This window comes from Sciurus vulgaris (assembly GCF_902686455.1).
Source record: "Sciurus vulgaris genome assembly, chromosome: 9".
NCBI classification, from domain to species: domain Eukaryota; kingdom Metazoa; phylum Chordata; class Mammalia; order Rodentia; family Sciuridae; genus Sciurus; species Sciurus vulgaris.
In genome coordinates this window covers 72,618,022-72,644,256 of record NC_136469.1, presented here as the reverse complement: position 1 = coordinate 72,644,256, position 26,235 = coordinate 72,618,022, and the positions used below count along the sequence as shown (strand labels likewise).

The 26,235-nt window shown below is 38.9% G+C and overlaps 1 protein-coding gene across 1 annotated transcript in view; it reads right to left on the bottom strand.

Moving 5' to 3' along the window:
• Positions 1 to 349: 349 nt before the first annotated feature.
• Positions 350 to 26,235, bottom strand: part of LOC306669371 (broad substrate specificity ATP-binding cassette transporter ABCG2-like) — a 212,299-nt gene continuing 186,413 nt past the window's right edge. The window contains exons 2-5 of the mRNA XM_079153341.1: positions 12,884 to 13,092; positions 1,832 to 1,891; positions 1,113 to 1,227; positions 350 to 554 (exon numbers count right to left, since the gene is read on the bottom strand). Of these exons, the coding sequence (XP_079009467.1) occupies positions 465 to 554; positions 1,113 to 1,227; positions 1,832 to 1,891; positions 12,884 to 13,092 (474 nt within the window). The 3' untranslated portion in view covers positions 350 to 464. The remainder of the gene's footprint in view (positions 555 to 1,112; positions 1,228 to 1,831; positions 1,892 to 12,883; positions 13,093 to 26,235) is intronic.

The window sequence follows — 26,235 nt, the reverse complement described above, 5'->3', positions numbered from 1 at the left end:
ATAACTAAAATGAACCAGTGAAAATAATAATCCTTGGCATATTGTCATTTATCAAATCCAGAAATATACCTCAAAAAAACCAGGCAACAATGTCCCTGGAGGGAGACAAGGAGCAGCTAAAAAAAGGAAAAAGATGAGCAGGAAGAGGAAAAGTTAGAGCGAAGACAACAAATGAGCCATGACTTTGAACACAGACCACACTCCATCCCCAGGACTAGACCACAGGCAAGATGGTTTCTCCCTCAATTTCCCTCTTCATAGTAGGTACCCAGCCACTATTCTCAACATTGCAGAAAGCAGCCACTGTTGCCACCTTTGGAAACTTCTGATTAAGGACGCACTGTCCACACAGGGAGGTCCTCTCTCCTGGTTATGATCTGTCAGGATTTTTCACATTACCTTGGAATCTGCCACTTCAACCAGACCTAACTCTTCAATGACCTTGTCAATCTTCTGATTTTTTTTCATGATTTGTCACAGTGGATGGAAGCCGAAGAGCTGCTGAGAACTATAGGTTTTTCTCTCACTGTCAGGCTGTCCATCACGACATCATCCTAAAGAAAGTGAAATTTCAATGTGAAACACTGAGTCTTTTCTAAGACATCACTTCAATGTATGTCACTTAATGCACAAGCATAACAAACACAAGGAAAATTTCTGCTAATGGTGAACTTCCAACTCTAAAAATTTCAGTGACTCCACACACAGCTTCAGAGCCCAAGGGAATCATTTTCATTCTCCGTTTGCATACCCAGGTGGAGCAGAGGTGGTTATAATGACTTCTAGACCATTTCAGGTTGCTTTGTGTGAGACATGCCAAAGGCATCTTCTAAGAGAAGAGAGGAGAATGAAGGGCAAAAAGAACAGCAGTAGACCATTTCAGAAATGATACAAAAACTAGAATTGATACCACTACTTACAGGTCCACATTCCAGATTGTTTCTGCCTCTCCTTTTAACTCCTCCCTCAATCTTATGGGAGATTGTATACAGGTGGTATAAAAAAATTGTTTCCTTGAGCATATTCAATTGGAAGCATGCTAACCTACAAGCCAAGGCTCTTGCCCACACAGAAACAGGGGGAACCTAGAAGACAAACCCAGTAATACTCACACGCGGCACATATCCTAAACTATGTGGGAAATCGGCATCCTCAGGTACTTCATGTACCCAAACATTTCCAGATAAACCACTTGGATCTTTCCTTGCAGCTAAGATTTCTAGCAACCTGTAAAAGGACATATGTGCTATGAGATTTTTCTTTCCTAAAAAAGCCACATCTCTCACCTACTGTGAATCTAAATTCTGTTCAAGTTAGACAATGAACTAGTCAAAAATTCTATAGTTTAATATTTGTGCGTGTGTGTGTGTGTGTGTGTGTGTGTACACACACCCAGGTACACATACATATTCTTACTTTTCTTTTAATCATGTGCTATAAGAAAGTACAAAAATATTAAAGCAAGGTATCACTGGCTTCTCCAATATAAATCTCCCAAATGATCCTCACCTTGATAGGTCCCAACCCAGGAAATAGGCTCTTTTATCTCTGATGCATGTCCTCACTGAGACCTTCAGCTCCTTCTCTTCACTTTTAATATTATTCATTCTCTTCCTTCCTCATTATCTCATAACATGGCCAGCTGCTTTATGCTGATCAATTTATCATGCTATGTTAGTAAAGCTGAATTTAATATGACTTCTTGGTCTTAGGGATAAAACCGTAAGTCCAAATGTAAGTTATCTGTAGTATGCATAGCAAATGTATGTGATTTTTAAAAGGATACTGAAACTGCAACAAAAAGATTACTTAGGCTTCCTTTTGTACTCACAGAGATTTGTCTGAATTTGAGAGTCCCATGATGGCATTAAGGCCAGGTTTCATGATCCCACTGCAAATACAAAAATGTACTGATTTATTATTTCAGTTTTTAAAGAGTTCTATAAATTGAGGATCTGCATTGAATATGTTCAGTGAAGACTGATGAAATTGCAGACGGATAACAAGCACCAAATCTTAAAAGAATCATTGATTACAGTAGTCTACTATACCAGGATATCAATCACTAGTCAGAACCTATAAGAAAAATGCCTCAGATACCTGAAAATTCCTTTAATTTATTATGGAAACCACTAATCCCAGTTGGGAAATGGCACATTCCATGTTCACAGACCACAACGTAAGTAGAAAATTCTCATGAATCATCTGCGTTACTCTTACTCCTCTTAAAGCAGCTTCTGAATAATGTTTGATGATCAGCCTCTTCAATTCCCCTCACCTGCTTCCCAGTCAAGTTACACACAGTTAATGAACCCCTGACTTGTAGACTATCAGCAGTAGTGTTCTTACTTTTAAAAATGGAATCAGAACAAAAATCCACACATCTTATGTAGAAATCAAAGACTGGAATAAAGCACACCAGAGTAAAAGAAACCGAATCATTACCCTATTTACATGTATGATTACATAAATGGTGTGAATCTACATCGTGTATAACCATAGAAATGAAAGGTTGTACTCCATTTGTATACAATGAATCAAAATGCAGTCTGTAAAAATAAAAAAGTAAAAAGAAACCATCACCTGTTCTTCACATTAGAGAAAAACTTACCAATTAAAAAAGCAAACAACACCCCAGGATAGATGATTTACTGCTTTGTTAAGTGACTGATTCGTGGATCAGAAAATGCTCAGTTAGAATTGTGAGATGTCCCTTTAGCATGGATATCCTTTCAGGATGCATAGGCAGAGAACAGATGCAAGTCTGCTTCAATTAAACTAAGTATATAGATGAGGTAGTGAACATTCAGATAGAGCAGAAGGGGGTGGTTATAGCAGTGTTCACTGTGCTACCACCCAAGATGAAGCCAAATAGGTTGAATTTTGTCCTAGAATTTAGAAGTGAAACTAATAAGAAGAATGAAGTGGAGGAAGCAGAACTAAGGGCAGGGTCACTGCAGGTGCATAGGAGTAAACACAGCTGTCCGACATCACCCATTCAGGACTCTGGTGTCTAGGCCAGTCTCTCTTTAGATTTGCTAGGCATGTCACGATGTGTTGCACAGTGGAATCAGTATCTAGTCCAGGCTCAAGGTCAAAACCAACAGCCGTGTGTACATACATACTGATTCCCAGGGATATCGATCCAATGGCTGCTGCCCCAGAGCACTCACATCCAGGAAGACCTGGGTATTCATGACCTGTGGCATCTGATCTGTCACAATAATACTAGTGCTGCTAGGGGCCCTTTCCAATAATAATGGAAACTCACCAAATTACTGGACTAATATAATGGGAGTGTGGTAAAAAAGGAGCTAGCTGGGACACAGAAAATTTTTACTCTTTTGATAACCTTCCTCTCCCATACTAATATCTGGGTATGTCTAGGGGTGTAGATCAGTGCTAGAGTGGGTGTTTAGCATGCATGAAGTTTTGAGTTCAATCATTAGCAACTCCCCAAATTCAAAATACTTGGGTAAACTCTCAAAGTGCATCCATCTGAAGTTCTTAATACATCTTCTTTATTAATATCTACCAATCAACTGCTTCTAAAATTACCAGGAAAAGTCTTGTGATTCCCTAAGTCTTCACGGCCTGGAAAACTTTCCAGGTTTTTAAGATACATACTCAAGGAAAGACCAAGTCACTCTGAACAATTCAATCAGAAACTCAATGTGAATGTGTTAATGCAAAGCAGTGCACAGGTTACCCTGTTTGCTTCTTTAACAATAAACACTAGCATTCTAGAAAACAATAGTGCAGTCTGAAATGCCACAGTTCCAAATGTGGGTCAGTGGCTAATTTCACATCCATTCGGGTAGCACAGTTATGATGTGTCCACTATGTATGTGAGATACTCTTCTAGAACACAGGATAGGGCTGAGAACAAATCAAGTGAATAAACAAATGGAAAAACAAACTCCTAGTCCCATGGAGTACACATTCTAGTCCAGGGATCTACACCCTTTGGCTGGTCATTTATTTTCTATTTTCATAAACACTGTGATTGGACATAGCCATGCTCATTGGTTTAACTAGAGTCTAGAGCTACTTTCGTGCCGCAAAGACAGTTAAAGTCTATCAACTATGGTCCACCATTCCATGGTCTCCCCACCTTAACCTCCAACCTTCTCTAGCCCCTCACAAGCCGCTGCCCCCCTCTTTTCTGCTTTAAAGCATGTGCCTACAGAGGTCCTCCCTCCTCATCCAGGAAACGCTTGCCAACAAGACTGTGTCTTACTATTACCACTTCTCCCTCCTGCTCTTCCCCATTACACACAGCACACTGAATCCCAAATACTGAGTATGCACATGAAAGGCACCTAAAGGATTCCTGTTGGTCTATCACACTTTACAAGATGAGGGTCCACCCTTTGGGCTTGTTTTGTTTATGGTCAAAGGAGGTAAAGTCCTCTCCTCCCTACACACATGCACCTGCAGTTTTCACATTCTCAATCTCCATGCACCCAGCCCTCCAATTCAGGGTGGGGGGCTTCTGTTCTGCCTTCGAATCCTTCAATTGATCAGAGCAGAACAATGCAGGTAAACTGCTCTAGTTCTCTGAATCTTCTATTAGACTAAAAGGTTTCTAAGAACAGAGGCATATCTCCATCACTAGCATCTTGCACAACACCAGGCACCTAGTAGGCACTCAAAATTTTTTGAATTAGTGAATCTCCATCTTAGTGTACCAAGTTCCCAGTTGATTAGCTGGAAAGGATAAGTGAGGTAAATTAACCCTCAAAGAGTGAGCACTTGATCATCTCTTCAACCTGCACATATTCAAATCAGGGTACCTTCTACCTCTTTCATCACAAAATCTGTACGGATATTTTTAAAATTATTGTGTTTCACATAAGGCTTCTCAGCTTTTCACAAGTCAAGTCTATCTAATCATGTAGCAAAAGATCAAAGCCTTCTATCCACCATTCCTCTCCATATTCTCTTTGTCAGGATTTCTTTACCAACACAAGAGAGATGAGAAGTAGGCAAGACAGCAAATGTTGTTGTGTGGACAGAGTTCTAATCCTGCATGGCAGTCCTGGCCTCAGCCCCATCAGCCCTCAGATCCTCACCATTTCTCTCCCACTCAAGCGTCAACATTTTCCATGCTATCTAGTCACTTCCTTGATCTCTGAAGTTGACTGGCACTAACAGAAAAGTGTGGAGTCACATGAAAAATATCAAGAAAACAGAACAAATTTCTACTTTCATAAGTCTGCAACCAAAGCACACTTTTATAACACTCCCCTGCCTTGAGGAGCCAGAAGTAAGTTCTTGCCTTGACTAGCAATAATTATTTCCCTTATTACACAAATAGAATTCATAGGCTATGGGATCTGAGCAAAGCCAAATTCACATCCTGACACCATAGATGGGAAGCAGAGGCTCACAAATATCAGAAAAGTACTGACACCCTTAATGGCCAGCATCTGTGAACTCATGGAGGTATGTGGTAGTGGTGGGTTATATAGAAACCCTCATCTCCCTCCTGCTCTGGGTCCCACTTCAACATTGTACTTTGAATTCTGAAATTGTTGCTGCATGAAGAGAATAAAAATAAAATTATAATGTTTAGGTATTTTAAAAACTACAAAGCTCCAATTAACTTGTAGGGATCCTATATTTAAATATGTTCCATATGTCTTCATTACAGCAAATATTAAGTAAATTGTTATAGACTGTGAACAACTATAAATAGACCATTCATTTAAAGGAGGTGTATTGAAAAGAAAAGTAGTTTCACAATATACTGTCATTTCAACCTTCTTGCTTATAGAACATAAAGAACATAAAGTGCACAAGTACCTAAAACCCATTTATCTTAGAAAGTACTTTCAATAAGTAAAATAGAAACACATCCTATTTCACACTTTAGAAAGATAAGAGTTGGGGGGGGGGTTCAAGATGGCAGACTAGAGGGTGGCTGCATTTCATGTTGCTCCAGGACTCAGGATTCAAAAGAGGAGATATTGAGAGCCTTGGGACAAACTCAAAGGAGGCGGGTGAGTCTCTCCTGTTGGGGAGGCGTCCCGGATGGGGCAGTAGTCCCAGAACACAGGGAACTTTGTGAAGTAGAACTGCCCAACTGGACACCCCTCCCCCCGCTGGAGCAGTGAACTCGGACAACTGGTAGCATAGTAGAGGAGGCTGCTCAGCACAGCGCTTGGACTTGGAGCAACCACTGGGGATCTGGGCGGCTGCCCAGAGGAGGAGTGGCGAGGAGAGCTGTTTGGACTCAGAGCAACCGCTCCTGAACACCGGGGCCTACCCGGAGGAGGAGGAGGAGCACGGCGGGTCGCTTGGTCTCACAGTGACTGCATCAGAGCTCCGGACAGCTGCTGAGAGGAGGAGGCAAGTGGTGAGTTGTTTGGACTCAAAGCGACCGCTCCTGAACACCGAGGGGCTGTCCGGGGAAGGCGTGCCGAGGTCGCTTGAACTCAGAGCGAACACTCCTGAACACCAGGGGGGCTACCGGGAGGAGAAGGAGGAACGGGGCGGGTCACTTGGACTCGGAGTGACTGCCCAGGGCTATGGGAGGTTGGCAGGAGGAGGAGGCACGCAGTGAGTTGCTTGGACTCCTAGTGGCCACACCAGAACGCCAGGCGGCTGTCCGAGGAAGAGACGTGCAGCGCGTCGCTGGGACTCGGAGCGACTCTACGGGGCTCCAGGTGGCTGCTCAGAGGAAGGGCCGCATAGCCAGGCGATTAGGTGCAGAGCAGGGTCCCAGGACCTAGGAGGCATCTTGGTGGAAGAGCCGCACAGAGACACGCTTAGGGGCGGAGCGAAGGTTCCAGGACTGCGGGCAGATTCTCTGAGGAGGGGCAGCTTAAGAAGACTTGTCTGTGAAGGGTGAGGCTCCCAGGCCCAGGAGGTAGGGCAGGGCCCCTGGGAACGTTGCAGAGGAAGGCAGCCTAGCCCAGGTGGTAGTGGTAGTTTGAGGGGAGCCGCTAGGAGAGGAACTGACCAGCGAGACCTCCCCACCGGGTGAGTCTTCCCTGCCGGGAGAGGTTTTCCCACAAAGACGGTAAAACCAGAGACACAGGCCTTGCCTCAGCCCTCAGCCTAGTTCCCCTTTGGATGACCATTGGTCAACGAGTGGAGGCACCTCTGCCCACTAGCAGGGAATATACCCTACCTGAAGGCCACCACTCCTAGAGAGGCAGCTTCCTTGTGGAGTAACACATTATCAACTTCCTCCAAGACTTCAGCCTACTGAAGGCTAAGAGGGGATATACTAGAATCCTTCAGGGACTTTATAAGTCAATAGAGGAAATCTGCAACATCTCAGCGGTCCACTGATACCTGAACAATATGAGAAAACAAGGGAAGAAAATGCCCCAAACAAATCTAGATGTTACATCAATAAAATCCAATGACAGCATGGCAGAAGAAATGACAGAAAAGGAGTTCAGAATGTACATAATTAAAATGATCAGGGAAGTAAACGATGAGATCAAAGAGCAAATGCAGGCACTGAATGATGAGATGAAAGAGCAAATGCAGGCATTGAATGATCACACCACTCGATATTAAAAGAGCAAATACAGGAAGCAAAAGATCATATCAATTAGAGGTAGAGATATTGAAAAAAAAAACAAACAGATCCTTGAAATGAAGGAAACAATAAACCAAATTAAGAACTCCATAGAAAGCATAACCAATAGGACAGAACACTTGGAAGACAGAACCTCAGACATTGAAGACAAAATATTTAACCTTGAAAACAAAGTTGAACAAACAGAGAAGATGGTAAGAAATCATGAACAGAATCTACAAGAATTATGGCATATCATGAAAAGGCCAAATTTAAGAATTATTGGGATTGAGGAAGGCTTAGAGAAATAAACCAAAGGAATGAACAATCTATTCCGTGAAATAATATCAGAAAATTTCCCAAATCTGAAGAATGAAATGGAAAATCAAGTTCAAGAGGCTTATAGGACTCCAAATACACAAAATTACAACAGACCCACACCAAGGCACATTATAATGAAAATACCTAACATACAAAATAAACACACATTTTAAAGGCTGTGAGAGAAAAGAACTAAATTACATTCAGGGGGAAACCAATACGGATATCAGCAGATTTTTCAATCCAGACCCTAAAAGCTAGAAGGGCCTGGAACAACATTTTTCAAGCCCTGAAAGAAAATGGATGCCAACCAAGAATCTTGTACCCAGCAAAACTTACCTTCAAATTTGACAATGAAATAAAATCCTTCCATGACAAACAACAGCTAAAAGAATTTACAAAATGAAAGCCAGCACTACAGAACATTCTCAGCAAAATATTCCATGAGGAAGAGATGAAAAACAAAGACGCAAATCAGCAAAGGGAGGAATTATCCTAAAGGAATTGTCAAATAAAGGAGGAAACAAGTCGTGTCAAATAAATAAATCAATAAATGAAATAAAAAAATGAACCAAATGACCGGGAAACCAAATCATATCTCAATAATAACCCTGAATGTTAAGGCCTGAATTCATCAATCAAAAGACATAGACTGGTAGATTGGATTAAAAAGAAATATCCAACAATATGTTGCCTGCAAGAGACTCACCTCATAGAAAAAGATTCCCATAGACTAAAGGTGAAAGGATGGGGAAAAACATACCATGCACATGGACTCAGCAAAAAAGCTGAAGTATCCATCCTCATTTCAGATATTGTGGACTTCAAGCCAAAGTTAGTCAGAAGGGATTAAGAAGGACATTTCATACTGCTTAAGAGAAGCATAAATCAGCAAGATATAACAATCACAAATATCTATGCCCCAAACAGTGGCTCATCCATGTATGTCAAACAGATCCTTCTCAATTTCAGAAACCAAATAGACCATAACACAATAATACTAGGTGATTTTAACACACCTCTCTCACCACTGGACAGATCTTCCAAACAAAAATTGAATAAAGAAACCATAGATTTTAATAACATAATCAATAATTTAGACTTAACGGACATTTATAGACTATACCATCCAACCAAGAGAGAATACACTTTCTTCTCAGCAGCACATGGATCCTTCTCTAAAATAGACCGTATTTTATGCCACAAAGCTAATGTCAGCAAATAAGAAGAAGTTAGAGACACTACCTTGTATTCTATCAGATCATAATGGATTGAAGTTAGAAATAAATGAAAGAGTAAAAAACAGAAACTACTCCAACACCTGGAGATTAAACAATATGCTATTATTTGATGAATGGATGACAGAAGATATTAGGAAGAAAATTAAAAAATTCTTAGAGGTAAATGAGAACAAAGAAACATCATATCTAAATCTCTGAGACACTATGAAAGCAGTACTTAGAGGAAAATTTATTTCATGGAGCGCATTTAATAAAAGAAGTAAAACTCAACAAATAAATGACCTAACAGGACAGCTCAAAGCCCTAGAAAAAGAAGAACAGACGAGCATCAAAAGTAGTGGAAGAAGGAAATAGTTAAACTCAGAGCTGAAATCAATGAAATTGAAACAAAAGAAACAATACAAAAAAAAGACAAAATAAATAGTTGGTTCTCCAAAAAATTAACAAAATTGATAAACCTTTAGCCACACTAACAAGGAGAAGACGAGAGAAAACCCAAATCACTAAAATTCGGAATGAACAAGGAAATATCACAACAGACATGAGTGAAATACAAAACATAATTAGAAGCTATTTTGAAAATCTATACTCCAACAAAATAGAAAATTTCAAAGACATGAACAGGTTTCTAGAGACATATGAATTGCCTAAACTGAACAAGGAGGACATACACAATGTAAATAGACCAATTTCAAGTACTGAAATAGAAGAAGTCATCAAAAGCCTACCAACAAAGAGAAGTCCGGACCAGATGGGTTCTCAGCAGAGTTCTACAAAACCTTTAAAGAAGAGCTCATTCCAATACTTCTCAAAGTATTCCATAAAATAGAAGAGGAGGGAACCCTCCCAAACTCATTCTATGAAGCCAATATTACCCTGATATCTAAACCAGACAGAGACACACTGAGGAAAGAAAATCTCAGACCAATATCCTTAATGAACATCGACACAAAAATTCTCAATAAAATGTTAGCAAATCGCATACAAAAACATATTAAAAAGATAGCGTACCATGATCAAGTGGGTTTCATCCCAGGGATGCAAGGTTGGTTCAACATCAGGAAATCAATAAATGTAATTCACCATATCAGTAGACTTAAAGTCAAGAATCACATGATTATTACAATAGATGCAGAAAGAGCGTTTGATTAAATACAGCATCCCTTCATGCGCAAAACACTAGAAAATATAGGAATAGTGGGAACATTCCTTAACATTGTAAAGGCCATGTATGCTAAGCCCATGGCTAATATCATTTTAAATGGTGAAAACTGAAAGCATTCCCCCTAAAAACTGGAACAAGGTAGGGATGTCCTCTTTCACCACTTCTATTCAATATTGTCCTTGAAAGTTTACCCAGAGCAATTAGACAGACTAAAAAATTAAAGGGATACGAATAGGAAAAGAAGAACTCAAACTATCCCTATTTGCAGATGATATGATTATATACTTAGAGGAACCAGGAAATCCACCAGAAAACTTTTAGAACTCATAAGTGAATTCAGTAAAGTAGCGGGATATAATATCAATGCACATAAATCCAATGCATTTTTATACATAAGTGATGAATCTTTGGAAAGAATAATTAGGAAAACTACCCAATTCACAATAGCCTCAAAATAAATAAAATACTTGGGTATCAATCTCACAAAAGAGGTAAAAGCCCTCTACAATGAGAACTATAGAACACAAAAGAAAGAAATTAATGAAAACCTTAGAAGATGGAAAGATCTCCCATGTTCTTGGATAGGAAGGATTAATATTGTCAAAATGGCCGTACTACCTAAAGTGCTATACAGATTCAATGCAATTCCAATTAAAATCCCAATGACGTACCTTACAGAAATAGAGTAAGCAATTATGAAAATCATCTGGAAGAATAAGGAACCCAGAATAGCTAAAGCAATCCTTAGCAGAAAGAGTGAACAGGGGGTATCGCAATATCAGATCTTCAACTCTACTACAAAGCAATAGTAACAAAAATGGCATGGTATTGGCACCAAAATAGAAAGGTATATCAATGGTACAGAATAGAGGACACAGACACAAACCCAAATAAATACAATTTTCTCATACTCGACAAAGGGGCCAAAAATATGCAATGGAGAAAAGATAGCCTCTTCAACAAATGGTGCTGGGAGAATTGGAAATCCATATGCAACAGAACAAAACTAAAGCCATATCTCTCACCATGCACGAAACTAAACTCAAAATGGATTAAGGACCTCGGAATCAGATCAGAGATCCTGCATCTTATAGAAGAAAAAGTAGGTCCAGATCTTCAACATGTTGGCTTAGGACCAGACTTCCTCAACAGGACTCCCATAGTACAAGAGATAAAAGCAAGAATCAATAACTGGGATAGATTCAAACTGAAAAGCTTTCTCTCAGCAAAGGAAACTATCAGCAATGCGAAGAAAGAGCCTACAGAGTGGGAGAAAATCTTTGCCACTCATACTTCAGATAGAGCACTAATCTCTAGAATCTATAAAGAACTCAAAAAACTCTACACCAAGAATTCAAATAATCTAATTTACAAATGGGCTAAGCAAATGAATAGACACTTCACAGAAGAAGATCTACAAGCAATCAACAGATATATGGAAAAATGTTCAACATCTCTAGTAATAAGAGAAATGCAAATCAAAACTACCCTAAGATTCCATCTCACCCCAATGGCGATTATCAAGAATACAAGCAACAACAAGTGTTGGCGAGGATGTGGGGAAAAAGGTACACTCATACATTGCTGGTGGGGCTGCAAATTAGTGCAGCCACTCTGGAAAGCAGTGTGGAGATTCCTTAGAAAACTTGGAATGGAACCACCATTTGACCCAGCTATCCCACTCCTTGGCCTATACCCCAAGGACTTAAAATCAGCATACTACAGAGATACAGCCACATCAATGTTCATAGCTGCTCAATTCACAATAGCCAGACTGTGGAACCAACCTAGATGTCCTTCAATTGATGAATGGATAAAGAAACTGTGGTATATATATACAATGGAATATTACTCAGCCATAAAGAATGATAAAAATATGGCATTTGCAGTAAATGGATGAAATTGGAGAATATCATGCTAAGTGAGATAAACCAATCTCAAAAACCAAAGGACGAATGATATTGCTAATAAGTGGTTGATGACACATAATGGGGTGTGGGAGGGGTTAATGTTAGGGTTAGAGTTAGGGATAGGGAGGGTGGCAAGAACAGAGGAAGGAAGGACTGTATAGAGGGAAAAGAGGATGGGAGGGGTGGGGGGAAGGGAAAAAATAACAATGAATCAAACAACATTACCCTATGTAAATTTATGATTACACAAATGGTATGCCTTTATGCCATGTACAAACAGAGAAACAACATGTATCCCTTTTGTTTACAATTAAAAAAAAAGAAAGAAAGATAAGAGTTCAATTATATACCCCCAATCAAAAAGCAATAAACTATACTATCAGGCTTCTTTTGACCAAAACACAGGAATTACTCACAAAAAAATAAATGGCACATTAATTGTTCAGTTTCTCAAACAAAAGTTGATGCACACAGTCTAATCACCTTTAGGAATCGTTTGTCAGTTCACTTCCTTTCTTAGCTAAACATAAGACCTAACTAGTGTTCAATCATTTCAGTCCTAGTATAGCCAAAATAAATGAAAGCATTTGTCAATATATTTGTACAAAGTCTTGAACACAAATATTCATAGCAGTTTATGGAAATAGCTAAAACCTGGAAGTTCACTGTAATTCAATAATGTGGTCCTTTAAAAAGTTCAAGTACATACCTGATAGGTGATAGTATCTTTTTCTCAATTCTTATATAATCCCATGGAAAGTATTTCTTCTCTTTCTCATGATAACCCATGTCGTGAAAACTTAACACGGGCCCTTTCTGGTCAGTAGAGGCTGTCCCAGGGAGGCTTTCAGAGTTTCTTTGGATCATGTGGATTAAATCCACATCCTTATCGGAAGACATCTGGAGAGTTCTGTCTTTCTGTAGAGGGAAAAGCAACAGCAAGTTGATAGTCCAGGTAAACTTGATAACACATTTAAACCAAACTTCTTTTAAACTGTGCTGCAGTGAGTAGGTTCCTTTCTAAAGAACAATCTACATCCTTGTGATAAGAACAACCCTAGAATCTGTAACGAGGCAGATACTAATTAGAATACCTACACTCCAATTAGATGTCATATTCCCAAGTTACGGGGCTCCTAATAGGTAAATAGGATGAAAATTATTCAAAACCTGGGAAGTAAGATAATGAGCAGATGATCGCTAGTCTTGTCTGGCTTGAAAATCATACCATGATACAACTTCAGTTCAGGTACAGTCTACAGGATCATGATGTAGTTCCTGTATTTTTATTTAACTTTGGAGTTTATAATATTGTTACTACCATAAGAAGCTTAGCCTAGCAGGCAAGGGCAGGAGAGATTTCTAAGAATTAATAGTTGGAATTATACAACTCTGGTTGTTGTGCACCTTCAATCAGCTAACAAGGTAAATGTCAACTTTCATTGTTTGCACTGACATTATTTCTTTAATGAACAAATATATGAAACTGATGAACTAAATCAATACAATATTTAAGCAGTACAAGGCTTTAAAGCAAAGATAAATATTAATGAGTGAAGTTAGAAATATTTCATTAAAGAAGTCAAAAAAGATCCCTTAAAAAGGATTTAATTAGAGTAAGACCTGGTGCTGCACTGAGTTTATTAAATAGGGTTGAAATTCTAAATGCAATAATTCTAGTTTTCCTTTTTTAAAGCCAAAGTCATCAATGAAGCACTTTTTCTCTGCCTATGGTAGAATAGCTACTCCAAACTGATCATCCCTGAGAACAACCATAGAAGCAGACAGAACATGAGAAGCAATGTGTGAAAAGTTCTCTGATGAGAGCAACAAAGCCACTGGGAGTCCCAGCAAGGAGGGAGCAGCACTGGGCAATCCCAGCACCCCATGCCTTTTCCTCTCCAGGTATTTGCAAATGCAAGCTTAATACACATAGGGAAATACTTGGGATCTAGGCAGGAAGAAGTTGCCAGAAGCCCCTAATATATCTGAGCAAATATCTCAGCAGTCTTTCAGTCAGTGAGGCAAAATTTGCAGTTGTGAGCCAGCAAAGGTGAGGATCCCTAGAAACCCAAGATTTAGAGATCCCAGAAACATGGGCTGGGAATACAGGAAAACCAAAAAGAGACCATTCTCTGCTCAAGGATCATTTGCTCAGACTTTGCTAGAAGAAAGTTAAATCTACTCTCAAAAAAGATATCATCAGCTAGTCACGGTGGCACATGCCTGCAATCCTAGTAACTCAGGAGACTCAGGAGAATCATAAGTTCAAAGCCATCCTCAGCAACATAGTGAAGCCCTATACAACACAGCAAGACCCTGTCTCAAAATTAAAAAATAAAGAAAAGAAGGTGTAGATGTGGCTCACTGGTTAAGAATCCTGGATTCATTCTCTGGTAACAAAATAAAACAAGATATCATCATTCAAATTTTCAATCTAAAATCTGAAATTACCAGGCATGCCAGAATATAGGAGCTAAAGTTTCAAAAAACAGAACATAAAAGAGGTCCCCGCAGGTAATCCAGACTGGAATTATCAAACATTCACATTAAAACCACTAATGTATTCGGGAACAGAGAGATTATCCCCAAATAATCTGATATTTTTTAAAAAAATTAAAATAAGAATTCAAATTAGACATGGTGATACAACCTACTATACACACCTACAGAGGAGGCTGAGGTGGGACAGAAGGTCAGGAAAGAGCTCTACAATGAGGCTGTTGAAAAGTCACTGAGGCACATTCCTTGTCTAAGCACTAGTCTAAGGAGCCAGCGAAGAGGCCAGAGGACCTGAAATGGGAGGAAGGGCAAGAAGACAGACATAAGGTCAGAGGAAGGACAGCTCAGGTAGAGCCTACTATTGACCACCATAAGGAATGTGACTCGGCCTAGCAAAGAGATGGAGAGATAACATAAAGTTCTGAAGGAATGGCATGATTTAACTATGTTTAAAAGGACCCTGTGACTTTTATCAGGAGTAGGAGTGGAGCAAGGAGGTCATATAAGAGACGACTATAACAACCTAAGATCTAGCATGGGGCACTGTTCTGAACCCCTTCTCTGTTGGAGGATCTTGGGACTTTATTTATCTCTACATGTGCTGCCCCAATGCAGCAACACTCAGGAACTCCAAGGCCAGAAACAGCACCAGTTTTATCAGACACAACACACCAAGAATGTACCACCTGCAGCACTCTGTCCTGTCCCACAAGAAAATGGGGGTACAGGTGGGGAAGGCACAGAACTTCAGGAGGAAGGGGACCTCATTCCCACAGCAAGGGCACAACCAAACAGAGGATTTATAAGGGTTTTTTATGGTCTTAACTTGTTCCAAACCATCCCACTGCCCTGCCTCAACCCAGCCCATGAACAATTTGGGGAATAAAAAGAATACAATACACAGTAATGATTGACTTTATGTCCCATGGAAACTAGAGAAAAACTCCTGTAAATTTTAAGGGGACCCTATTGAGAAGCTCCTGTGAATTCAAACAAGAGGAGAAGGTAAGAAGACTTGCGGGGAGGGAGTGTCTGAGGGAGTCAGGAGGATGACACTGGCAGACGGGAAGTCCTCAGTCTTTTGTCTCCTCTCTTCCCCAAGTTGACCACACCCTACTGGCACCCTGTTGAGACTTTCTGTGAGAGGGCAGATAAAGTAGGCACCTCTCAGTCAGGCAGGAAGTCCTTCCTCTTTCTAAGACTCTTACCTCTAGTGGCTTCAGTGGGAGATCACAAGACCTGTTCCTTTGTAGAAACTTCTTTATCTTCCTCTGGATAAATTAAAGTGGATTACCTAATGCTAGCTGGACTTGAGATCTAAATTCCAACCAGACCCTGCTTTAATAGCAGCAAGTCCTTTTCAGTCAGAAACCTAAGGGATTGAGCTAGTTATTCATAAAGGGCAAGAACCCTGGTTCAGCAGGGTCTCTGACCAAACCATGACTTCATTCCTTTCCTGTGAAAATAAGCTTATTTTCAGACCAGGAAGGGAGCAGAGACAAAAGAGCAATTTATCTCCATTCTTATCATGCACTCCTGGCTTAAACATCTGGTACACTTGTAACTTTGAATATAATTCACTGAATATTTTACCTCCATAAGTTAACTGTGTAGCTCAGAATTAGATATCCACTCGTCTTGGTCTCCTAGTGAACGGGAAGAGTAAGACTTATCAATATGGGGTTTGTGGGATCATGATGAATGAATAACTCTGAATATATATTAATATTAATATCAATCTATTTTAATAACTGCCGAAGTATACTTTAACTAGGAGAGATATGTGGTATTTGAATAAAATTATATCTTATTGGAAAGGAAAAAAACAAAGGAAAATGAGACCAAAATCATCTAGACTATCACTTTTTCTTCCCACTCTGAGTTGAACTCAGCTTTGATTATTTGAAAGAAAAGATAAGGTTTTGCAGGTCTTTACATCCCCATAGATGCAGGTAGGTAGGCCATGCAGGCTCTTTAATTTCCATTAAACTTTTCAATCTTAACTTCTCACCCCACTGTTTATGGTCTATACTTAACACAATCTAATCCTTCTCCTGATGCTGTCTTCAACTGCTACCAAACTCATTTCAAAAACTGTCAGTACAATGTCTAAGTTGACAGATAAAACGATTACTCTCATCTGATAATTACACATTATAGATGTGTAAGGAAATCTCACACCAAATACTATACATATGTTCAATTTCTGTGGGTCACATACTTATATATTTATATACGTATATACACACACACATTTTAAAAACTAATGACAGACATTTACAGAACATTTAAGGAACAGGAAGTTTTCTTAGAGGGAAGAAAAAACTTGAGACATATTTGCAACATTTACACTACAAAGTCCCAGGCCCACTAAGAGTCTGTTAACCATCACAGAACTATAGGACAGTTCTACTAGTGTCTGAATGTTTGTGTCCCTGAGAAGTTTAAAACGTTGAAATCAAATGCCCAGTTCAATAGCATTAAGAGATGGGGATTCCCTAATGAGTGGGAATAGTGCCACTGAAAGCATTCTAAGAGAGCTTCTTGTCCCTTCCACCCTGTGAGAACACATAGCAGGGGCTATCTGTAAGGAGACCTCACCACATGCCAAGTCTGCCGGCTCTTTGTCTTGGATTTACAAGATTCCAGAACGGTTAGCAATACATTTCTATTTATAAATCCTCCATTTTGTCATTTTTATTATAGTAGCACGAATGGACTAAAACAACTTTATGTTCCCACACGCTTTACCCCCAATAATAAATGCATATATATAATAATTCCTTTTACCTGCTATGTCATTTTGAGCTAGAAAAAAATTTAAAATTTTCCAATTGACAAAAAACACATTTTAATTGACAAGGTAGTTATCAAAATCAAAGATAGCAGGGGTGTTAGAATTACCATAGCAAGTTTTAAAGGTCTGATTAATATACTAAGATTTCTAGTAGATAAACTAAATACATACAAGATCAGACAGGTACAACAAGACCAAACTACAGACTGCCCATGTGGGAAGTTGTCCTTATTTAGCAGAATCAAACTGGGTTGAGCCATGCGATGCAGAGGCCTGGCTTCTAGGAACTGCCCGGAAGCACATGGTAGGAGTGGTTCCCTGACTCCTTCTGGAATTTTCCCCCTAAGAGAATGGCTTCCCTAACTCCACCCTATCCTGTCCATCACAGAAGAAGCTCCTCCTGGTCCTTACCCCCTTTACCTGTATATTATAAATAAAGGAAAGTTGGGCAACTCCATGTTGTTGTTGTAAGAGGCCAGAGCTGGTATGGGCAGACCTATCACAACCCCCCTCTAATAAAAAGAGTATCAGCTCTTGTGTGTTTATTGAGTAGATAAGGTTTTTGGGTAATAGAAAAACCGCCAACATCCTCTTCCAGCAGTTAACCCTTTTCTCCTCCATGCAGGATGTGGCAGAGAGGATCCCCTTATGCCCATATGAAGTTACTATAAATTCAAAGGTGTACATGACCAGGTGTGGTAGTGCATGCCTGTAATCACAGTGACTTGGAGGTTGAGGTGGGAAAATCACAATTTCAAGGGCAGCCTCTGAAACTTTGAGACCTTATCTCAAAATAAAAAAATAAAAAGTACTGGAGTTGTAGTTGGGTTGCAAAGTGACTCTGGGTTCAATCTGTAATACAAAAAAAGAAAAAAGAAAAAGAAAAAGATCACCCTTAGGGGTTAAAAGTAAATGTATACAGGAAAAATATGCCAAGCCTACATGAATCACATCATAGCAGGAGTAGCCATGTTTATTGTAGGCACAGTAGACTTTAAAGTTATCAAGGATAAAAGGAGTATTATCTTAAAATGAAATGGTTAGCTCATCAAGACAATGTTAACAACCTTAACATGCATAAAATGTGCCAGATTATGAAACTATGTGAGGCAAAAACTAAAACAACTGCAGGGAGAAAAAGATGAATCTGTAACCATGGTGGGAGAATTCAAATTCCTCTGTTAGAAATGAAGAGATCTAGCAAAATAAAATCCACAACAACCTAATTCAACTCACCAACAGGATCAATCAACAGTGTGATATTCAATATAAAAACCACTGTCATGTGTAGCCTAAAGACATTTTGGTCGACAATAAACTGCTTCTATGATGATCCCATAGAATTACAGCATAGCTGGAAAATCTCTGTTGCTCAGTGACATGGCAGCTGTCATTATGTTCTAGCAAATGCACTACTCCTATGTTTGGGGTGATACTTGCATAAACAAAGTACAATGCTGCTGATCATAAAAATATGTCATGTAAAGTTGTGTATAGTATATAAAATTCAATAGCAATGGTAAATGATGCTGCTTCTGGTTACATGTTTACTATACTAGAGTTTTTATTGTTATGGAATCTACTACTAAAAAAATAAAGCTAACAGTAAAACAAAAATAAATAAATAAATAAACAAACAGAAGGCCCTCCTATTCCTCTATAAAATCTAGGTTTCTCTCCAAATAAGACCCAGCCATCAACAGTAGCCTTTGTAATCACAGGATCTTAGTGTCCAAGTATGTCCAGTCACTCTTAGGGTAAGAGCTCCTCAGGAACAGCACTCAGAGCATTCACAACCGCATGTATTATGGACAGCACTGAGGGTGCTCTCCATTGCCATTCCTCAACCTCCTTTGCATCCCCGTGCAACACCGCACACATTTCCCTCAAAAATAATTGTCATAAAAACAGACACATAGACCAATGGTACAGATAGAAGGCACATAGACAAACCCACTCAGATACAGTAACCTGATCCTCTTTGACAAAGGTACCAAAAACATACATGCAAGAAAAGACAGCTTTTTAAATAAATAGTGCTAGGAAAACCAATTACCTATATATAGAAGAATGAAACTAGACCCTATTTGTCACCCCACAGGAAAATCAACTCAACATAGATCAAAAATCTAGGAATTAGACCAGAAACTGTGCAACATCTAGGAGAAAATGTAGGTCAACACTCCAGCAATATAAACACAAACAGTGACTTTCTCACTAGGACTTGTGAAGCTCAGGAAATAATGCCAAGAGTTAATAAATGGGATGGCATTATTTAAAATACACCAAAAATACAGAAAAATTAAAATTTTTAAATTAAAAAAAAATAAGAAAACAAAGTAAATGCCAAGTAAAGCTTCTCTAAAGAGCCAGTTTCAGAGGAAATGACCGATAATTCCCTTTCTCAATGGTCTCCAGGATACAACTTTTTAAAGTGCTGAGGGCCTTTCAGGTCACCTGTGTCCATTCCAATGTACAAGGTGAGGGTAATTTTCCACTCTGGGTCGTCTTTTACTTTAGATTGACCTTTCTTATGCTTACTTTATGCTTGCATATGCTTGCTTCGTGGATACCTAAAGACAATAAATGCAGTAATAGTGTTTGCACACATGTGTATATATTTTAATATATTGTATGGAAAATAATGTATTTCCTAAAGGAACTGCTAAATAATACCCAGGGCCCTGGAACACATATGCCCAATAAATGTTTGTTACCACCAATCTGTATTTTTTTCTGAAAGAGTGAGCATTTACAATTCTAATATTAGAACAAAATTATATACATATAATTGTGTGTGTACATATGTGTGTGTAAATATACATATATGTATATATATTATAGTCTTGTTATACATACACTTTTTTAAACTGATGGATTGGCAATCTAGTTTTTTGGTTTGTATTTTTGCATTATTTGAATGTTTTCAGTATTATTATTTTTTCATTGTAAACTGTGTCTTATTATATTATCATTATCACACAGAATATAGATAGAATGGCTTATAAAATCCTTAAGTAGTGTTACTTTTCTACTTTTTCCTTCAATGTTGCCTTTGGTATCCTGGTGAGACATCTCTCCTTGTGAAATTCTTCAAGAGCAAAGGAGAAGGCAGTGTTATTTGTTCTTGAGCCCTTGGGCTCTCAGGAGACTCTTTCTGGAGATAAAACTTGTACACAGTTGGTTAATTTTTAAAATTCACTATTAAAACTAAAATATCCACAGAAAAATTCTAAAACAGAGATCAAGAAGTCTGTAGTATGCTACCCAAACTTGTGAGCAGATTTTATGTCCTGGGAATAAGAAAAAGAATAGTTTGGCCAATTCCTTCAAAATACTAATGCTAACAAGTATTTCTTCCACCAGTAGTAACTCCCATTTCATCCATCAATATTAACTCTCCTTATTATCACACATTTGGGGACAGGCAAGAGTCTTATCTTAACCCATCTGTGAGTAACTCCCCACCAGACCCAGAATCAGTTGCATCACCCATTGTTTTCTGAAAAAAACATTCTGAATGGACAGTTTTTATTTCCTACTCTCAAAATCAAACTGCCAAAGGTTCAAACTCAGTCATCTCATTTGAGCAGTATGCTCTTGTCTAACAAAATGTGCCACTAATACCCACCCACCTTTCCTGTCACACAAATCTGCTCACTTAATAGAAGTTCAAGTGACCAAGGGCACTAGTCTCCGGAGGCATGTGCTCAGAGGCAGAGCATTAAAACCCATGGTTTAAAGCCTGGATATGGAGGTCGAAAGTAGTCAGCTTGATCTTCCAAACATGCCCTGAAGCAGCAGCTTCCACTCCACTAGGACACCAAGCATTCGTCTTGCTGTGGAGATCCAGAAGCACCTTCCTTGGCTCCTTTAGCATTCTCCCGCCCTGCTCCTTTCCGCCCCTCCCTCCAGACGGGAGGACTGAGCGCTTCCCCTTCCCTCCTGCGCTCTGGGGACACGGGCTGCGACCCAGCACACTGCCTGCAGCAGCAGGGGATCTTCACCTTCCCTTGGAGTCCCTGTCATAGAGAAGACCGTCCCTGACCACACAGGGACCAAAACCCCTGCCTCTGGTCTGGTGCATTTTCCAAATGAACAGAAGCAATTCGCTCTGCTATCAGTGTGTACTTCAAGGGTCGATGGACCTCATGTGGCTTGGACAGGTTTAACACTGCTGCTATCCTTGCCCTTGAGCAGTGGGGACTCTGTCACCTAGGCTTTTCTCTCACACTTCACCCATCCCAAGGGTAATAGGCCGTTTCTGGTCATTGAGTTTTAAATAAATTAGATGGTTGTGCCCAGGGTCAAACAAATCAGGAACTGAGTCTAAGGGGATGGAGGGTATTCCTGTGGATGGTTAAATGTCTTCACACTGTTGAAAAAATTGGTTCTCTGCAACATTTTGAGGCTGTGGAAACCCTATAAGATGACAGTATTGATTCAGGAGAAGGGCTGGTTACGAGGCTCTGGGAGCGAGCTCCGCCCTCCCAGTATTCACCCCCTGCCTCCACAGACCTCAGAGAGTGGCACCTGCGTGGAGAAACTCTTTTATCTGTGGTTTACAAACAACATCCATAGGATCATCTTGTTGACCCTGACAATTATTGTTAATTCTTTGTTCCATTTAGTAAAGTTTTAGGCAAGAAGGGAACATAAAAAGTTTCACAGTACATGTTTCAGAATACTGAAAATACTATATTGTAGACAGTTAAAGAACTTTAAGTATATATCCATGATGCACCCAAACATTATGGTGAAGTTATTCTTTTAGATTCCTTCTGTCAATTTAAAGACTCTTGAATACCCATATAGAAATACATTTTATTCGTGTTTCATTTTAAACCAAAATTAGGATAAGTGTTTCTTAGCTGGCTTTTAATGACTGTTGTGGTATCAGCATTCTCTGAAAGCCATACAAAGAAGAGATATATGTACTTAAAAAGGAGAAAAGAAATGTAAAATTGAGATAAGGCATAAATAACAGAAACAGGATAATAGGTTGTATGGAGCCTTTTGGAATTATATTAGTAAAAAGAAATCAGAGTACTGGGAATAAAGCTCAGTAATGGAGGGATTTCAACCTAGATTTATCCTCTGAACACACATAAAGAAGTAAATAAATAAAACCAAAACATGTACCAAAAACTTATATGTAGGAAATAGTTGGATGAAAATAATGAAATACTTGTTGTGGGTAATAACAGGAATATCTTTTTTTCTCCTATTTTAGTGTAATCTTTTTACAGTTGATTTAATAAAAATGTACAACCTTTAAAATGAAAAAAAAAATACATTCTTTTTAAAGGTAAAATCAATCAATAAAATGAACATATAAAGAGACATAATACATAGAGTCATACCCTCACCCCAAACAGGGCTAAAACAAGAGAATCAAAGAATTTTTCTCCTTCTTTTTGATTGAATTTATAAAATAGTTTTCTTTGTGCATGTGTTTTAGTGTGCTGGTTATTCTTTAGCTAAATGGAGGGATCTTTTCGACAGTCAAAAGCTCATACCTTGTGTGTGGAGGTACCGAATGGAAGAACTTCTGCTTCCCGTATTATTCTGGGTTACCAACCTATACCCAGCTCTGTGCTGTCCTTGTTTATTGTTTGTATCTTTAGTGTCCCTGGAAAAGCTCATGTGTTAAAGCAGAAGTGTCCAGAGTTGAAATCATTAGATAATGGGAGTGATAACTTACTTAGTAGACTAATCCTTGAAAAGCAATAATAATTTGAATACATTACTGAATGATAAGAGTAGGTAGGTAGGAGATGGCTGGAAAAAGTAGTTCATTGTGTATGTGTCCTTGGGGATTGTATCTTGACCCTGGCTCTCTTCTCTCTTCTCTTTTCTCCTCTCCTCTCCTTTCTACCCCTCCATCTTCTTCCTGGCAACAAAGAGCTGAGCAACTTTCCTCCACCCTATCTTCCTCCATGATGTTCTGCCTCATATAAGACCTTGAGCAAGGGAGTTAGCTGACTATGAATTGAACGTCTGAAACTGTGAGCCCAATATAAACGTTTACTCCTCTAAGTATTCTATCAGGAATTTTGATCATGGTAACAGCAAGCTAACACACCTTGGTTCAAAAAATTGCGTTTGTACATGGACTCTTCAAGTTTTGGGTTTGCCAAAGGCAGCTGTATTAGATCAGGTTGGCAGGAATAAATTTATTCAATTAATCTCGATACTCATTAATGGGTACTTTAGCATTAGTGGGAAACACTGTGACTGGGTTTAATTCTATCCTGAATTCAGGGTGACATTAAAATTGCTTAGTGATATAGTTTGTTACTTGCCTCGTCTCCCCAGGTAATTCAACACCCTGCTTTTGTTCCTGCAAGGAGAGTATGTTCAGAGATAGCCTGACTGAAACTTAACTTCTCTACTTCTTGTGGCAAATCACAGAGGGTGTGTCCACACTCAGGCATATGGGCATCCTTACTGATGATATCCAGCTGTTTTGAGAAATAAGCAACAGGCTTCTCCTATTCCCTAAATATCTTAGGTAGAAATAACTCAGATGTTTCATCAGTATTCAGCTTAACAGAACTTTAAGACTTTAAGTTACACAAGAACATTTATAAGCATTTATCTCTTTTCTGTTTACTTAATCTGTCTTTGACAGTGATACATACATGAAAATATCAGACAAACATTTCAAGTTATTTCTTGGTCAAAGAAAATCCCTGTAAGTTAATTTGTGTACTTGACACATATGACACACAGGAGCAATAAAGCAATATAAATTTACCAGTTTTGTAAAGGACAATTCAATCCAAATTATATTTATGACAAAATGGAATAAGTTAAGGTCACCTGTTTATAAGACTAAATATTTTTTCCACATTTTTAATTTCTTCTAATTAGTTATGCATGACCGTAGATTGCACTTTGATACATCATACATAGATGGAGTGTAATTTCTCATTCTTCTGGTTGTACAGGATGTGGAATCCCACTGGTCATATACCATGGAATATTACTACTCAACTTTAAAGAAGAATGAAATTATAGCATTTGCCAGTAAATGAATGTAGCTGGAGAATATCATGCTAAGCGGAATAAGTCAATCTCAAAAATCTAAAGGCTGAATGTTTTCTCTGATATGCAGATGCTAATTCACAGTGGGGGTAGAGGGGTAGGGAAGAATAGAGTTACATAAGCTATTTCTTAGCAGTTTTGTGAGGATTGAGGACCAAATATTTTTAGGTCAAGCAGTTCTCATAGCAGCCTGATTTCTTAAAAAGACTCTTGATCTTTTTCCCTCCTCCTTCCATTTCTTTCTCCTTTTCTTCTTCCTCCTCCTTCTTCTTTTTCCTTCTTTTGGGTCTTCAATGAATTTAGGAGCTAACACTTAGATGGTTACATTCCACATAGGACTGTGAAATAAATCTGCAAGTGATATTGAATAATATTTTTCTTAACATAATGAATACAATTAATATAATCAGAACAAAAATTAGAGAGTTAAACTTTTACATGTTCATCCTATATTTGCAGTTTAAGATTTATTTTAAAGATATCCCCCCAACATTTTTAAAATGAATCATGCCAATAAAACAAAATATTAAGTTGGGTATGCAGAACCCAAAGTAAATTTACAAGAAAAGACCAGAAGATATTACTGTGACTTTATTATGTTCAAAAGTACAGGAGAAATCCCTGCCAAAAAAGCAGAGTGACCTCAGAAACCCATGCTAAAGTTATTCCACAGAAAAAAAGGGCACAATTTACTTTGACAGGTTTAAGTTAAATTCTTCCCAATGCTGTCTCCAGAGCCCATTTTGAGACCTTTATTCTCCTGAGGATCAGGCAGTATTACCAAAAAAAATCATTTTTTCCCTCTCATGTATTAATAGGTGCAAGTGACCCAATTTTGCAGAATGCCAACAAATTGGCTACATGTGGAAATATAATTAATATTTTCCATTTTTTGCAAATTGTGACGTAACAGGTCAAAATCCTATTTTTTCATTCCTTATGCTGCAGGTAGAATCAGTTCTGAGAACCCTTGCAATGAAGGTCAAACCAGATCAGATCAGGTTTCTTTAAACAAATATGGGCCATCCCCAACCAGAACCAGAACAAACCAGAGAGGTAAAAGAGAACATCTGTGGACAGAGAATCTCTAATCCCTTGCTGACCCCAAACCCAGCTACCCGCAATGAAGGTCAAACCAGAATTTCCTTTCAGATGTTAAATACTGTCTGTTCCAAATCCAGAATCCTCACAAGAAACATCAAACTAGAGAAAAGAGAAATAAGAATCTGATCGCTTGGACCAAAGTGACTCATAGGATAGGATATCTTCACACCCAGAGAGCCTTTCTACAGGGCAAGTCCTGGGAATGGTCCCCGAGACAAGTGGCCTAGACACTTGTTCTAATTTGTCCACAGGTCTCTATAGAAGCAAGGGGCTGACAAGCCATGGCGAAGGCCCTTCTGGAATTCCTTCTTGGCTTCTCACTAAGGTGTTACCAAACCAGGCCCATTTGCACACCATGCAGTATGCCAGTCATTGCAATGACAAGTTTAAAAAGGGAAAGTGGATCTGTGAAATCCCTATGCATGAGGAGACTGGAGATTCCCCCACAAGACTAAAGTTTATGGGTTTTTGTGGCATAAAGATACAGGGTGATTTAAGGCATAAGGAAAAGTGACTGAAGGTAAAGTAAGTAGTGGTCTACATATGTGCAACAAAAATGGGTTTTATATCCCCGGAACACAACCTATAATGGGTCAAGAAGTGATGAG